Source organism: Oncorhynchus mykiss, chromosome 13, assembly GCF_057628025.1.
Source record: "Oncorhynchus mykiss isolate SJ-2025 chromosome 13, ASM5762802v1, whole genome shotgun sequence".
Taxonomy (NCBI): Eukaryota; Metazoa; Chordata; class Actinopteri; order Salmoniformes; family Salmonidae; genus Oncorhynchus; species Oncorhynchus mykiss.
In genome coordinates, this window is record NC_143034.1 from 21,515,396 (window position 1) to 21,531,626 (window position 16,231).

The window sequence follows — 16,231 nt, forward strand, 5'->3', positions numbered from 1 at the left end:
TGATTGTGTCTGTGTCGACGGTCTGAGAGTTAACCAGCTATATAGAGCATGTTGCTACTGGAGAGACATGCCGTTTAATTTCCTGATAATAGGCTAGCTAGAGGAAACCGCCAAACGGTACAGTTTACCACTAAAACCTTAACATTTTCCTCGTCATAACTCCGACGTGAGCACCGTGTGTGTATGTATGCCCCAATGCCTTTGTGTGATTGTGTGCGTACCCATGGTTCTCAGCTGTGGATATTGACAATGAGTTATGATCACGATGATGAGTGGTTATCAGTTTGTTCTATCCCTCCATCCCTATCTCAATCTCTCCTCTCATTCAGCATGTGAGGTCAAGTGTCACTCTAGTCTCTTGTTGTCAAGGCTGCCAATAACCCACACAACGGTGCCATGGCAACCGTTTCCAAGGTAACAAGTATTTTGTTTCTAGACACCTGGAGCTGTGCTCACACAACTTGCCATTTTAGTAACTTTTACACATCCACCATCAACAAGTTGCATAATGTATGTGCATGTAATTGCTGCATTTAAACACAATGCAAATTAGTAAGGAATGTTTACAGGGCATAGAAACAGTTGATGGTGTTATGTACAGTGGTGTTATGTACAGTGGTGTTATGTACAGTGGTGTTATGTACAGTGGTGTTATGTACAGTGGTGTTAGGTACAGTGGTGTTAGGTACAGTGGTGTTAGGTACAGTGGTGTTAGGTACAGTGGTGTTAGGTACAGTGGTGTTAGGTACAGTGGTGTTAGGTACAGTGGTGTTATGTACAGTGGTGTTGGGTACAGTGGTGTTATGTACAGTGGTGTTATGTACAGTGGTGTTATGTACAGTGGTGTTATGTACAGTGGTGTTAGGTACAGTGGTATGTACAGTGGTGTTATGTACAGTGGTGTTATGTACAGTGGTATTAGGTACAGTGGTATTAGGTACAGTGGTGTTATGTACAGTGGTGTTATGTACAGTGGTGTTATGTACAGTGGTGTTATGTACAGTGGTGTTATGTACAGTGGTGTTATGTACAGTGGTGTTAGGTACAGTGGTGTTAGGTACAGTGGTGTTAGGTACAGTGGTGTTAGGTACAGTGGTGTTAGGTACAGTGGTGTTATGTACATGTACAGTGGTGTTGGGTACAGTGGTGTTGGGTACAGTGGTGTTGGGTACAGTGGTGTTGGGTACAGTGGTGTTGGGTACAGTGGTGTTGGGTACAGTGGTGTTGGGTACAGTGGTGTTGGGTACAGTGGTCAGTGGTGTTAGGTACAGTGGTGTTAGGTACAGTGGTGTTAGGTACAGTGGTGTTAGGTACAGTGGTGTTGGGTACAGTGGTGTTGGGTACAGTGGTGTTGGGTACAGTGGTGTTGGGTACAGTGGTGTTAGGTACAGTGGTGTTGGGGTCAGTGGTGTCAGGTACAGTGGTGTTGGGGTCAGTGGTGTTGGGGTCAGTGGCGTTAGGTACAGTGGTGTTAGGTACAGTGGTGTTAGGTACAGTGGTGTCAGGTACAGTGGTGTTGGGGTCAGTGGTGTTGGGGTCAGTGGTGTTGGGGTCAGTGGCGTTAGGTACAGTGGTGTTAGGTACAGTAGCTTTGTGCTAAAATATTTTTGCGGCGTTTGATCACTTTCATGTCGTGGTATTAACTCGAGTTGCAGAATTGGGATAAAAAGTCTACCCTTTTGGCTTATAGCTGTCTGGATCCAAATAATGTGGCCACGGCTTTGTTTCATCTGTTAGGAAGAATGACAACAAGTACTGCATGCTGTGTCTAGAGATTGCAGAAGAGGCTTGGGAATGTCCTTAACCACTGCCAAAATGTAGTGCTTTTTCGTGCACTTTTCAGCTGCCGTGGCATCACCCAGGTGGGTGCTACAAGTTTGGCAATGGAGGAGTGGGTCCTATAGAGGAACTGGCCATCAGAGACGCAGATGTGGTGCACTGATGAAGAGCTCCGGGCCGGTTTGTTTCTCTCTGGCTGTACCATCGATGCCCCGTCTGCTGAAGCTACACTGCCTTTCCAAGCCAAACGGCCTCAACTCCCAGCCTTTCACCAGAAGCCAAATGGAGACATTCGATGTCCATCTCTACCATCTGAATTTGAATTTAGTTTAGCTTTTTTATGCGCTTTGAGATGAACTGTAATGAAAAGCTCTGCAAGTTAAATTATTATTACAAAACAATGCCAATGACTAAATATACAAGGAAAGCTAACGTTGATTTATTGGAAATACATTAACAATAATAATGTACTAAAATGTATTTCAATACATTTTCCCCCAACACCTCTAGAGAATGCCAATCTGCAACCATTCATCAGTTAGGGGGTGTATTTATTATGAACCAAACGAAAGCCAACACTCTGAAACATTGAGGGACATACCTGAACTTGTCCAATAAGAAACTCTTGTTTTTGTTACAAAAGTTTAGAGTTTCAAAACATTTTGCTACAGTGTGCACTAATGAATACACCCAAGCCTTGACAATGTAGTAGCCTGGGTAGACCAGACTGAACAGTGTTTCATTGTGAGCGCAGAATTCAGTCTAGTTTAACCGGGGCCAGGCTATCAAAATATTCCCCAGATCCCTTGGTGAGATGGATGTTGGAGTAGAGTGACACAGGTCAATTTGGGCATTTTCACCAGAAGTGGTTTAGGTTAGGATTTGGGGAGGGTGAATTGATCCTAAATCTGTGCCTAAGGGCAACTTCTATCTGGAGCTGAAACGTCAGCCAACAGCAAGTAGTCCTTAAAGTTGTCCCTAGACACTGATCTAAGGTTAGTTTTAGCCTTGGGAGGGAAAGCTGGTCCTAGATCAGTCTACAGTATCTGGTGCTGATATGGTATGTCAGCCACCGCAATGTAGTCCTTAAAGTTGTCCCTAGACACTGATCTAAGGTTAGTTTTATCCTTGGGAGGGAAAGCTGGTCCTAGATCAGTCTACAGTATCTGGTGCTGATATGGTATGTCAGCCACTGTGATGCAAGCCTTAACATGTCTTCATGTGTTACCGTCTCTAGCTGTCGCTGCAGACGTCAAAGTCCCACTCAGTTGTAGCATGTGGTTATGTAAATAGTGATGGGAGAGAGAGGGGGGGAGTCACAGGGTGGTGGTAGTGTTGTCATGGACCAGCACAGGTGAAAATACAAGGTTCCTCTTTATCCCTACACACTTGTCAAGGAGTTGATTGGGCACTATACTATATAGGTGAAAAATGTATATAGGAAGTGAGTGGCCTGTGTCGTCCAGCAGCCGCTGACATGGCATGCATGCCAGAGACAGCGTGGCTTTGAATCCGGCCCACTGCCCGTTGACCCTTCCCCTATCTTTCCTGTCTTTCCAACACAATTGATAAATAAAGCGAGAAAAAAAAATAGAAAGGGAATATACCTTGTCCATAAAAAATAAAATAGTATTTTTGTTGGAATGATTATAGGTCAATTGTCGATGCAATAGCTTCCACTCGGCTACGCGTATTCTCAAGCAATAACATCGACATCTGTATTATCAACCCAAGAATACCCGTGGTCGAGACGGGAGCACCGGGTATAAACTCCTCCCTCCATCCTGTCTTCTTCCCTCTATCATTCTCTCCTCTTCTTCACCCGTAGAATGACAGATGAGAGGGAGGGAGGGAAGGGGCCGAAGACATCTGTGAAAATGGTGGCCTGGGAAAGAAAAGTGTTGGATTAGAAAACAAACAATAACATGCACTGTACACAAAGAAATACATAAATTGGTGCTTGAAGTGAACTGGTAAACAGTATCAAACAAGCTTTTAACCTACTGTAGCCCTCTCTCTCCCTGCCTGCCTGTCTCATTCTCTCTCTCTCTCGTCCTCTCTCCCCATTTTATTTTCCTCTCTTCCTGCCTCCCTCCCTCCTGCTCTCTACCTCCTCTCTCTGCCTGTCCCATTGCGAATAAGGCAGTCAGCATGACTCAACCACACTCTCACTTTCTAATTAGAGGCAGTGGATGTCAATCAACAGCTGGGAGTAGAAGAGGAAAAAGGGGGGAAGAGGAGAGGGAGAGATTGAATGTATCAGCACCATGGACAGCTCCCTGTGGAGAACTCAGGGCTGGTTTACAAACATTGAGTTTACTCCTCTCTCTCACACACACTCTCTCTACCTCTACTGTTGAATTTAAGGTTTATATCTTTATTGACTGATATTCTCTCTACCAGCCCATCAATCACATGGTGTAACCTGCACCTTGAATAGAGGAAATGAGAGAGAGTCCCACTCTGTCAAAACTCGCACCAACCTTCTTCCTGTCTGTCTACTTCCCCTCTCATCGTCATTGACAGGAAGTGCCAAAACAAGTCCGACACGTCAAGTATTCTGACACTATATCCCTCATTACCTGGCTTATAGCTTTCTACCTCTCGCTCGCACTCTTTCTCTATCTCCCTCTCTTCCGCTCTCTCTCTCATGTGGTAGACACTAGCAAAGAGGGTGTTTACTGGTAGGCTATGAGAACAGCAAGCTCATCATTAAAGGAGGACATTCCTCCTCTACATTACTGTTGGAACAAAAGCACTGCTGTCAATATGTTGCTGCTGTTTGTCTACAGCATCAGCTCTCCTCCAGGCCCTCTAGCCCCTGATGCTGGAGTCAGAGTCACTATCCTGGAACTTCAGGGATCTCCAGGCCCTATAGCCACTGATGCTGGAGTCAGAGTCACTATCCTCGAACTTCAGGGATCCATTGACAACGTGATCAATCTGTAGCACACGTATTGCATTTTGTTCCTCATAGTTTTTGGTGTCACTTAGTGACAAAGAAAGAGGTGTTTTGTAGAAGAGGCTAAATACACAGTAATGACTATTCCATAAAGACACCTTCTGACCATTGTTAATAGCAGCACCTGTTTTGTCGTCTACGTGAGAGGATTGTGTATTAGGGTTTCTTTGTTTGTAGATACTGTACATCCGGTAGACCAGTTCCTCTAAGTGGAACATACTCTACATTATTCATCTCATATGTATACGTATATACTGTACTCTATATCATCTACTGCATCTTTATGTAATACATGTATCACTAGCCACTTTAACTATGCCACTTTGTTTACATACTCATCTCATATGTATATACTGTACTCAATACCATCTACTGTATCTTGCCTATGCCGCTCTGTACCATCACTCATTCATATATCTTTATGTACATATTCTTTATCCCCTTACACTTGTGTCTATAAGGTAGTAGTTTTGGAATTGTTAGCTAGATTACTTGTTGGTTATTACTGCATTGTCGGAACTAGAAGCACAAGCATTTCGCTACACTCGCTTTAACATCTGCTAACCATGTGTATGTGACAAAATAAAATTTGATTTGATTTGATTTAGTAAGCTACTCAGAATAGCAGTGAACTGATTCTTTCAGCCTTATACTGCACACTGTTCATTTCCCCCTCAAGTAACAGACCTTAAAGCAGCCATCAGCAGTAGAAACAGTAACAAAGCTCTTTCCTCGTCCGTTTCTGTAAAAAGCTGAGGGGATGGGTCTGGAGAAATGCAACCACTCTCAAATTCACTGACTTCGCTTTGGATGCAAGGACTGACCATGCAAGATATCAAAATGATAGTTGTAATCATGTTTTGGGCTCTGATGGGGTACGACAGTTGAACTAAGCTCATGAGGCATTTATTTACAAGTTAAGTTCTATTCTTCAAGAATCAATTGGTACATATGACTTTATAAGTAAAATAAAATGATGTAGCAACTGCTGATTTCCCTTTTAATTATTCCTAAAATAAAGAAATTAAATAACATTCCAAGAACAACAAAATAGCCTAACCAATATAACACAGTAGAATAATATTCTGTGATATTGTTGACAGTTTTGACAGTGCATGTTTATTTTTAATGGGACCTGTCTTTGGTTATCTATTCATCAACATATTACTGCTTCCTTCCATCAATAAACAATGTGTTATTCATCTATACTGAACAAAAATATAAATGTAACATGTAAAGTGTTGGTTCCATGTTTCATGAGCTGAAATAAAAGATCCCGGAATTTTCCCATACCCACAAAAAAGCTTATTTCTTTCTAATCTTGTGCACACATTTGTTTACATCTCTGTTAGTGAGCATTTATCCTTTGCCAAGATAATCCATCCACCTGACAGGTGTGGCATATCAAGAAGCTGATTAATCAGCATGATCATTACACAGGTGCACCTTGTGCTGGGGACAATACTGGCCACTCTTAAATGTGCAGTTTTGTCACACAACACAATGCCACAGATGTCTACATTTTGAGGGAGCATGCAATTGGCATGCTGACTGTAGGAATGTTCACCAGAGCTGTTGCCAGATAATTTAATGTTAATTTCTCTACCATAAATCGCCTCCAACGTCGTTTTAGATAAATTGGCAGTACCCCCCGACCAGCCTCGCAACCGTAGACCACGTGTAACCACGCCAGCCCAGGACCTCTACATCTGGCTTCTTGACCTGCATGATCATCTGAGACCAGGCACCCTGACAGCTGATGAAATTGAGGAGTATTTCTGTCTGTAATCATGCCCATTTGTGGGGAAAAACAAATTCTGATTGGCTGGGCCTGGTTCTACAGCACGTCTGCCCAGTCATGTGAAATCCATGAATTAGGGCCTAATGAATGTATTTAAATTTACTGATTTCCTTATATGAACTGTAACTCAGTAAAATCGTTGAAATTGTTGCATGTTGCGTTTATATTTTTGTTCAGTATAGATTTCGTTTAGAATAGCCTACCAACAAAAATATAAATAAAACTCGATACTAAGCCACTGGTGAATTGTAGCCTAAATGTCGCAACACCCGGCACGAAATGACAGGCTTAATAGCTCATAATAATAAGTGATAAGCTCACCCATCCATCGCACTTCCACCGTTGTCCCAGATCGAATATCTCGAGTCCGTACCACATAGAGTAACCATGTTTTCATAAAAAATATATCAGCGAGAAACGCCCCCCAATTCATTTATCTTTCGCGGTTTGCATGGTTTAGGCGGTAGGGACGTTCCAAGGATCCCAGATAGCACTGATCCGAAAGCTCTGGGATGAACCAACGCTCGTGTCATCTCCCGGTTGATTCTGAACTGCACCCTCTCACTTCTCCGACCCCCATCCTGAAAAAAGAGCACGCCCTCCATCACTCCTAGCTCACACGCTCCTGTAGAAAATGCATAAAACCAAAAGGCCCAGTGGACTTCTTCTTCAAGCTTATTTCCACTGAACAAGAGTGAGGAAAGTCAAATGATGTCCAACAACGACGTGCGTAGAGGCTAAATGACAGTCGGATTGAAGTTACTGTACAACTCCATATAATGACCATTGTACTAGGTTGCTAAGGGGAATGGTAGCTGTGCCACTTACCTTGGCCCAGAGCGTGTCCAACTTGTGCTCTCTCTGCCTGCCTCTCTCTTTCTCACACACGGTTAATGGCTCCATAATCGTCCGAGGCAGACTATTTGGTAATCAGGCGACTGCAGCAAGGCAAAGACCAATATTTGTAATTTACTACGACAGATAGTAGACTCTCTTTGTATTCTGGGGTTCGGTGGTTTGCATTTGGACTTGATCAACACACACACACACACACACACACACACACACACACACACACACACACACACACACACACACACACACACACACACACACACACACACACACACACACACACACACACACACACACACAGCATTAGCAGAGGAATACTAATGGTCCTGGTTGCATGGTGGTCCAGATAGTATACAGTGTCAAGTGTGTGTGTGTGGGGTCCAGACTCCAGACAGACTGTGACTCCAGGGTCATAGGCATTGTGCCAGGCATACAGAGTGTGAGTCAGGGAGGAGACATCACCATAGCACCAGGAGTCAGAACACACTCATACACACACACACTCTCATTTATAAAACGGGCTAGATGAGTAGACACGTCTGCTTTTCTTTGCCAACCCGATATCTATGACTGCCTCCAAAATGGCACCCTATTCCCTACACAGTGCACTACATTTGACCACAATGGGCTATATACAGTATATAGTAGTGCACTATGTTCAACGTCTAGTTTTGATTTACATTTGGTTGAGTTGTCAACTAACGTGAATTCAACATGAAATCAAAACATTTCACCATGTCATTGGATTTAGGTTGAATGTTGCGTAAAAAAATAGGAAATGCCTTTAAGTTGATGACTGTTTACTAATCCAATCAGTTTTCCACTTTGATTCAACGTTATCACATAGATTGTTTTGGTTGAAATGGTATGGAAACAATGTTGATTCAACGTTATCACATATATTGTTTTGGTTGAAATGGTATGGAAACAATGTTGATTCAACGTTATCACATAGATTGTTTTGGTTGAAATGGTATGGAAACAATGTTGATTCAACGTTATCACATAGATTGTTTTGGTTGAAATGGTATGGAAACAATGTTGATTCAACGTTATCACATAGATTGTTTTGGTTGAAATGGTATGGAAACAATGTTGATTCAACCAGCTTTTGCCCATTTGGTGTCAAGTGTAAATTAGATGGAGAGAACTTCATGAAGAGGGGGAGGAGGGTGGGAGAGACGAGGGGGAGGAGGGTGGGAGAGAGACATAGGAGTAGAGCGAGAGAGGGATAGAGGGGGAGAGAGAGAAAGAGGGAGATAGGAGTGTGTGTGTGTGTGTGTGTGAGAGTGAGCGAGAGAGGGACAGGAGGAGAGGGAGAGAGTGTGTGTAGGAGAGAGAGGGAGACAGTGTGTGTACGTGAGTGTGTAGGAGAGAGGGAGAGAGAGGGAGACAGTGTGTGTACGTGAGTGTGTATAGGAGAGAGGGACAGGAGGAGAGGGAGACAGAGAGAGAGAGGGAGACAGTGTGTGTACGTGAGTGTGTGTAGGAGAGAGAGGGAGACAGTGTGTGTACGTGAGTGTGTGTAGGAGAGAGAGAAGCAGGTGCATCACTAATGTCTTTTTAAAAAGGTTACAGCATGGCACTCCTCTTTTCTAATGGGGCTCCGACTGTGCTTGAGAGGCAATTTCCGGAGAAGATGATGGGGCTACGAGAGAGTGCTGGGAGTTCTCAGTGTGTGTGTGTGTGTGACTTTGTGTGTGATAGAGAGAGAAGATGTGTGTAGATATGCCAGCTTGCATCTGTCTGCATATTTTAAAATAATTATTGTAGCTTATCAATTAATGTATTTGAAAAATGCTGTACATAATATCAGCCAGCTGTTCCAAACACCCATTCTCAGCATTTTGTCAAATATCACATTTCCAAATTGAGTCTAAATTCATCAAAACGAATGCTTAATAACCCACATCAGCTTTTTTTTTATCAAACTGTGATGCGTGCATTTTCCTCTCAATAAATTACAAGTGAGGTAAATGTCGCCACCATGTGGCAACAGAACACTCTCACAGTTTGAGATTGACCGTTCCATGATTTCGAATGATTTGTTTGGAACCAATTTGTCCAAAATAAACAGCAACATTCGCTCACATGTTTTATTAGAAGAGAAACTGTGCCTTTATTTCTTTAAAGGGGCAAACTGCGATTGCTACATCCATTTTTTGACTTTTAAAATAAGAATATACACCCATTGATTCTTGAAGAATTATAAATGCCTCACAAGCTTAGTTACATTTTCAAACCCCAGCAGAAGCAAAAATATGAGCTTGTTTTAGTCTCCTTTATTTGTAAAAAAAAGAAGAAGAAGATGCAATTGTTAACAAATAGCCTCAAAACATGCTTAAAACTATCCGTTTGAATTGGAATTTGAGAGTGAGTTAATTTCTCCAGTCACATCCCTCCACTATTTACCAAAATACTGGCGGGGAGTTCGCCTGTTGTTGTTGGAACTGCAGATACACCTCTCATTCAGGGAGAAATATGTTCATAGAACACTAGGTGAAACATTGCACCGTACTGGATTGCTTTTCTCAGTGTCCTTACATTTCTTTTTGCTGAATTCTACTAGGAATCTCCACGAGTTAGAGTGGAATCCTTAAAGAAACGATACCTTCAGGGCTTAATCATATAAACATGTAATTAGTGAGAGGAATACGTTTTCTTCCAACCAGAGCTTCCAACAGCGCGGTGAAAATAACGAGAGCTTGTCAACCTTGGTATAACAAAAGGCATTTATTTTTCTGACAAATCTATACAAAATAGAGGATACATCCTAATATGAATACAACATTATGATGAGCACCGTCTTCATGGAGACAGCTTTGTAAGAGGTTCTCAACGAGTCCTCAGAGTGCCTGAAGAACCACTAAGTTATGATGACTGCATAGTTATGGTAGGAGTATATGACAGCCAGGGAACCCTAAAAAAAAAGTTTGGATCACCACATTAACAGTTAGGATGTTATGTTTTTCTCTCTCTCTCACACACACACACACACACACACACACACACACACACACACACACACACACACACACACACACACACACACACACACACACACACACACACACACACACACACACACACACACACACACACACTTCAGTCAGTCACCCAAGTTGAGTTAATTGTTGATCACTGACTGTACAGCCTGTGCGTTAACAATGCGTCTGTTTTAGAATGTCACTTCATCTCTCTCTCTTTATGCTACAATCCAGCTAAAGTTAGATGTTTGCTACTCTTGCTCTTAACAGACAGTTTCAGGATGTTTGATGCTCTGGTTAGGATGACTGATATAACATACAGTATAACATAATCAAACACAACAAGAAACCTATATACCTTTAAGACACGATACACTCTTGTTCCAGTGTTGTAACTTGACTGGAGACAGAATGGGGTAAAGGTGAAAGAGAGAATGAACGAGGGATCTAGATAGAGTGGTGAATAGGGATGAGAGGAGGCACAGTACAGATGTTGACCTGACAAAGACGGGGTTGAAGAGAAGCCTGGACTCCCAAGTGAACATGGTTCCATTTCACTTTTGTTACAACAGATCGATAGTTGCATTTCAAGCTATATTAAGGAGAAGGAGAAGTATGAAAGGGGAAAGTGATGACAATGGGGAGGAAGAGGAGCAGGAGGAAGAGGGCATGGTCTGTGTAAATGGATAGCAGCAAAACTGCCATGCTAAGTGAAAGCGAGAACCACACTGACCTCGCAGCAACATTTCACTTCATAAATATAAAAACGCTAGAAATACATCAATAGGTAAACAAACCACAGAAGTCCACTTCAACAGTGATAATGAACGACAGGTAGCCAGTCCACTTCAACAGTGATAATGAATGACAGGTAGCCAGTCCACTTCAACAGTGATAATGAATGACAGGTAGCCAGTCCACTTCAATAGTGATAATGAATGACAGGTAGCCAGTCCACTTCAATAGTGATAATGAATGACAGGTAGCCAGTCCACTTCAACAGTGATAATGAATGACAGGTAGCCAGTCCACTTCAACAGTGATAATGAATGACAGGTAGCCAGTCCACTTCAACAGTGATAATGAATGACAGGTAGCCAGTCCACTTCAACAGTGATAATGAATGACAGGTAGCCAGTCCACTTCAACAGTGATAATGAACGACAGGTAGCCAGTCCACTTCAATAGTGATAATGAATGACAGGTAGCCAGTCCACTTCAATAGTGATAATGAACGACAGGTAGCCAGTCCACTTCAATATTGATTATGAATGACAGGTAGCCAGTCCACTTCAATAGTGATAATGAATGACAGGTAGCCAGTCCACTTCAACAGTGATAATGAATGACAGGTAGCCAGTCCACTTCAACAGTGATAATGAATGACAGGTAGCCAGTCCACTTCAACAGTGATAATGAATGACAGGTAGCCAGTCCACTTCAACAGTGATAATGAATGACAGGTAGCCAGTCCACTTCAACAGTGATAATGAATGACAGGTAGCCAGTCCACTTCAACAGTGATAATGAATGACAGGTAGCCAGTCCACTTCAACAGTGATAATGAACGACAGGTAGCCAGTCCACTTCAATAGTGATAATGAATGACAGGTAGCCAGTCCACTTCAATAGTGATAATGAACGACAGGTAGCCAGTCCACTTCAATATTGATTATGAATGACAGGTAGCCAGTCCACTTCAATAGTGATAATGAATGACAGGTAGCCAGTCCACTTCAACAGTGATAATGAATGACAGGTAGCCAGTCCACTTCAACAGTGATAATGAATGACAGGTAGCCAGTCCACTTCAACAGTGATAATGAATGACAGGTAGCCAGTCCACTTCAATAGTGATAATGAATGACAGGTAGCCAGTCCACTTCAATAGTGATAATGAATGACAGGTAGCCAGTCCACTTCAACAGTGATAATGAACGACAGGTAGCCAGTCCACTTCAACAGTGATAATGAATGACAGGTAGCCAGTCCACTTCAATAGTGATAATGAATGACAGGTAGCCAGTCCACTTCAACAGTGATATTGAATGACAGGTAGCCAGTCCACTTCAACAGTGATAATGAATGACAGGTAGCCAGTCCACTTCAGTAGTGATAATGAATGACAGGTAGCCAGTCCACTTCAACAGTGATAATGAGCGACAGGTAGCCAGTCCACTTCAGTAGTGATAATGAATGACAGGTAGCCAGTCCACTTCAACAGTGATAATGAATGACAGGTAGCCAGTTCACTTCAGTAGTGATAATGAATGACAGGTAGCCAGTCCACTTCAGTAGTGATAATGAATGACAGGTAGCCAGTCCACTTCAACAGTGATAATGAATGACAGGTAGCCAGTTCACTTCAGTAGTGATAATGAATGACAGGTAGCCAGTCCACTTCAGTAGTGATAATGAATGTATATTTAAAGAAATATATCAAATGTATATTCCAGAATGTAGGAAAGTTATTGGGTGTTAGTAACTGGGCTGTTGCCTCGTGACGTCTTGAGGGTTGTTTGAGCTATTAATGTATGTTTTGTAACATTTGTATCCACCTGTATAATAACAGTCATGTAATCACATGTTGTTACAGTATATCCAGTTGAATGTTACTCCTTGTCAGGTGAGGGAAAACAACATCACATTACTATAGTGTGAAGCTACAGCAGAGGAGAGACTAGTATTTAACTAAACTAAATATCTCTCAAAACACAAAATACACAACATATACTTAATCATATATAAGCATATAAGCCTCTGGTAGTTAAACTGCGCCATCACCATCATTTGCAAAAGTGCATCTTCATTCATCACATACAAATATTTAAAATATCTTCTTAACTGTTCTTATTCCTTTGTCCTGGTTATTTTTCCTGAGTTTTACAAACAGCTCCTTTGATTCCATCGTTCAGTCACTGAGGACTTACAGTACCAGTCAAAAGTTTGGACACACATACTCATTCAAGGGTTTTTCTTTATTTTTACTATTTTCTACATTGTAGAATAATAGTGAAGACATCAAAACTATGGAATAACAAATATGGAATCATGTAGTAACCAGAAAAGTTTTAAACAAATTAAAATATATTTTATATTTGAGATTATTCAAAGTAGCCACCCTTTGACTTGATGACAGCCTTGCACACTCTTGACATTCTCTCAACCAGCTTCATGAGGTAGTCACCTGGAATGCATTTCAATTAACAGGTGTGCCTTGTTAAAAGTTAATTTGTGGAATTTCTTTCCTTTTTAATGCGTTTGAGGCGAATCAGTTGTGTTGTGACAAGTGAGGGGTGGCATACAGAAGATAGCCCTATTTGGTAAAAGACCAAGTCCATATTATAGCAAGAACAGCTCAAATAAGCAAAGAGAAATGACAGTCCATCATTACTTTAAGACATGAAGGTCAGTCAATATGGAACATTTCGAGAACTTTGAAAGTTTCTTCAAGTGGAGTCGCAAAAACCACCAAGCGCTGTGATGAAACTTGCTCTCATGAGGACCGCCACAGGAAAGGAAGAACAAGAGTTACCTCTGCTGCAGAGAATAAGTTCATTAGAGTTACCAGCCTCAGAAATTGTAGCCCAAATATATGCTTCACAGAGTTCAAGTAACAGACACATCTCAACATCAACTGTTCAGAGGAGACTGAGTGTATCAGTGCTTCATGGTCGAATTGCTGCAAAGAAACCATTACTAAAGGACACCAATAAGAAGAAGAGACTTGCTTGGGCCAAGAAATATGAGCAATGGACATTAGACCAATTTGTCCTTTGGTCTGATGAGTCCAAATTTGAGATTTTTGATCTCTGCATGTGTGGTTCCCACTGTGAAGCATGGAAGAGATGGTGTGATGGTGTGGGGTGACACTGCTTTGCTGGTGACACTGTCAGTCATTTACTTACAATTCAAGGCACACTTAACCAGCATGGCTACCACAGCATTCTGCAGCGATACGCCATTGCTGATTTTCAACAGCACAATGACCCAACACACCTCCAGGCTGTGTAAGGCCTATTTGACCAAGAAGGAGAGTGGTGTAGGGCTAAATCAGATGACCTGGCCTCCACACTCACCTGGCCTCAGCCCAATTGAGATGGTTTGGGATGAGTTGGACCGCAGAGTGAAGGAAAAAGCAGCCAACAAGTGTTCAGCGTATGTGGGAACTCCTTCAAGACTGTTGGAAAAGCATTCCAGGTGAAGCTGATTGAGAGAATGCCAAGAGTGTGCAAAGCTGTCATCAACGTAAATGGTGGCTACTTTGAAGAATCTCAAATATAAAATATTAACTTTTTTGGTTGCTACATGATTCCATATGTGTTATTTTATAGTTTTGATGTCTTCACTATTATTCTACAATGTAGAAAATAGTACAAATAAACAAACTTTTGACCGGTACTGTATATTGATCTCATCTTTCCATTGTGTTTTGTTTATTTTTATGCACCGTGCCCCTCTTTCTGTGTCGTTCAACCACTGTTTAGTGTTCTCTGTCTGTACATGAAAGTAGAGTAGAAGAAGACTTCTCTGTCTGTACATGAAAGTAGAGTAGAAGAAGACTTCTCTGTCTGTACATTAAAGTAGAGTAGAAGAAGAAGAAAAAGAGGAGACCCAAAAGGAGAAGTGGAGACAAAACAATAGAACTGTGGCGAAGGGAAAGGTACTGTAATTGCTTCCACAGCTCTTAGTAGTCTTGGCTTTGGTGAGTTTGTATTTGTACACCACTGGGTCATCTTGGGAAAAAATCTAAAGAGTAGAAGGCAAAAAAACAACATTTGATGAACAAGGTCGAGGCAGACAGAGGGAAAGGACGCCATATCCAATCAAATCCGTTTAGCCCGCAGAGGACTTAGCCGGTTACCATGGCCGTGGCCTGGGTCGTCTCCTTGGTGATGGAGGCTAACCACAGATCTAGGATCAGATTCCCCTTACCCCCAACCCTAACCATACAAGGATGACAAGATATTTGACCATGTATTAATGGTTAGGGTAAACTTCTACCTACTTCAGGGTCGTATTCATTACTGCACACCGTAGCAAAATGTTTTGCAACGGAAAACGAAAACAAGCCTTTCTTATTGGACAAGTCCAGGTAGTCCCTCCCAGGTAAGGTTGTTTTGAGGTTGGATCTGGGTGATTTAGGTTCTAGGTTCCATGTTCTAGACCTGGGTGGAGAATGAGCGTCGGAGAGGGGGCCGCCCCTCAGGGTGGGCGGGGCAGGGGGCGTGGTGCTCAGAGATGGATGGCAGGTCTAGACTTCGCTGGAGATGAAGCGCCGCGAGGGAAGGAGCACATCGGGAGGGACGGGACACAGGTATGGCTGATGGTCATGTGATCTCAGTGTACGGTCTTGGAACCTGGGGGAGGGGAGAGAGAAGGAGAGAACAAGGTTAGGAGGCAAGAAGGATAGGAATGTGTTAAATAATTAGAAGTACAGGGTAACTGAGGGGAATAATACAAATGGGATTGGAAGATTTAAAGAGGTAGAGGTCTGTGTTGGGAGGGGACAAGGTTTAGACAGATCGGGTTTCATAAAGCTGGAAAAGGGGAGGATAATATTACTGAACAGTATAATCTATTTAAATTAGATTTATCCAGGTTAATCATAAGGGATATGAGGGTTAACCAGGCAAGAGAACACATGTAGCAACCAAACCAATAAACTAAAGAGTAGAGGTCGACCGATTATGATTTTTCAGCGCCGATACCGATTATTGGAGGACCAAAAAGCCGATACCGATTAGTCTGACGATTTTTTTATTTTCTTTATTTGTAATAATGACAATTACAACAATACTGAATGAACACTTATTTTAACTTAATATAATACATCAATAAAAATGT

The 16,231-nt window shown here is 42.1% G+C and overlaps 1 protein-coding gene across 3 annotated transcripts in view; it reads right to left on the reverse strand.

The window, feature by feature from the left end:
* Nucleotides 1-13,344: 13,344 nt before the first annotated feature.
* LOC118940354 (phospholipid phosphatase-related protein type 2) overlaps nt 13,345-16,231 on the reverse strand; it is a 55,263-nt gene continuing 52,376 nt past the window's right edge. The window contains exon 8 of one of the 3 annotated variants that reach the window (XM_090195710.1): nt 13,345-15,744. In XM_090195710.1, the coding sequence (XP_090051836.1) occupies nt 15,715-15,744 (30 nt within the window). In that variant the 3' untranslated portion in view covers nt 13,345-15,714. The remainder of the gene's footprint in view (nt 15,745-16,231) is intronic. The other 2 variants (XM_090195708.1, XM_090195709.1) reach the window with 2 other exon arrangements.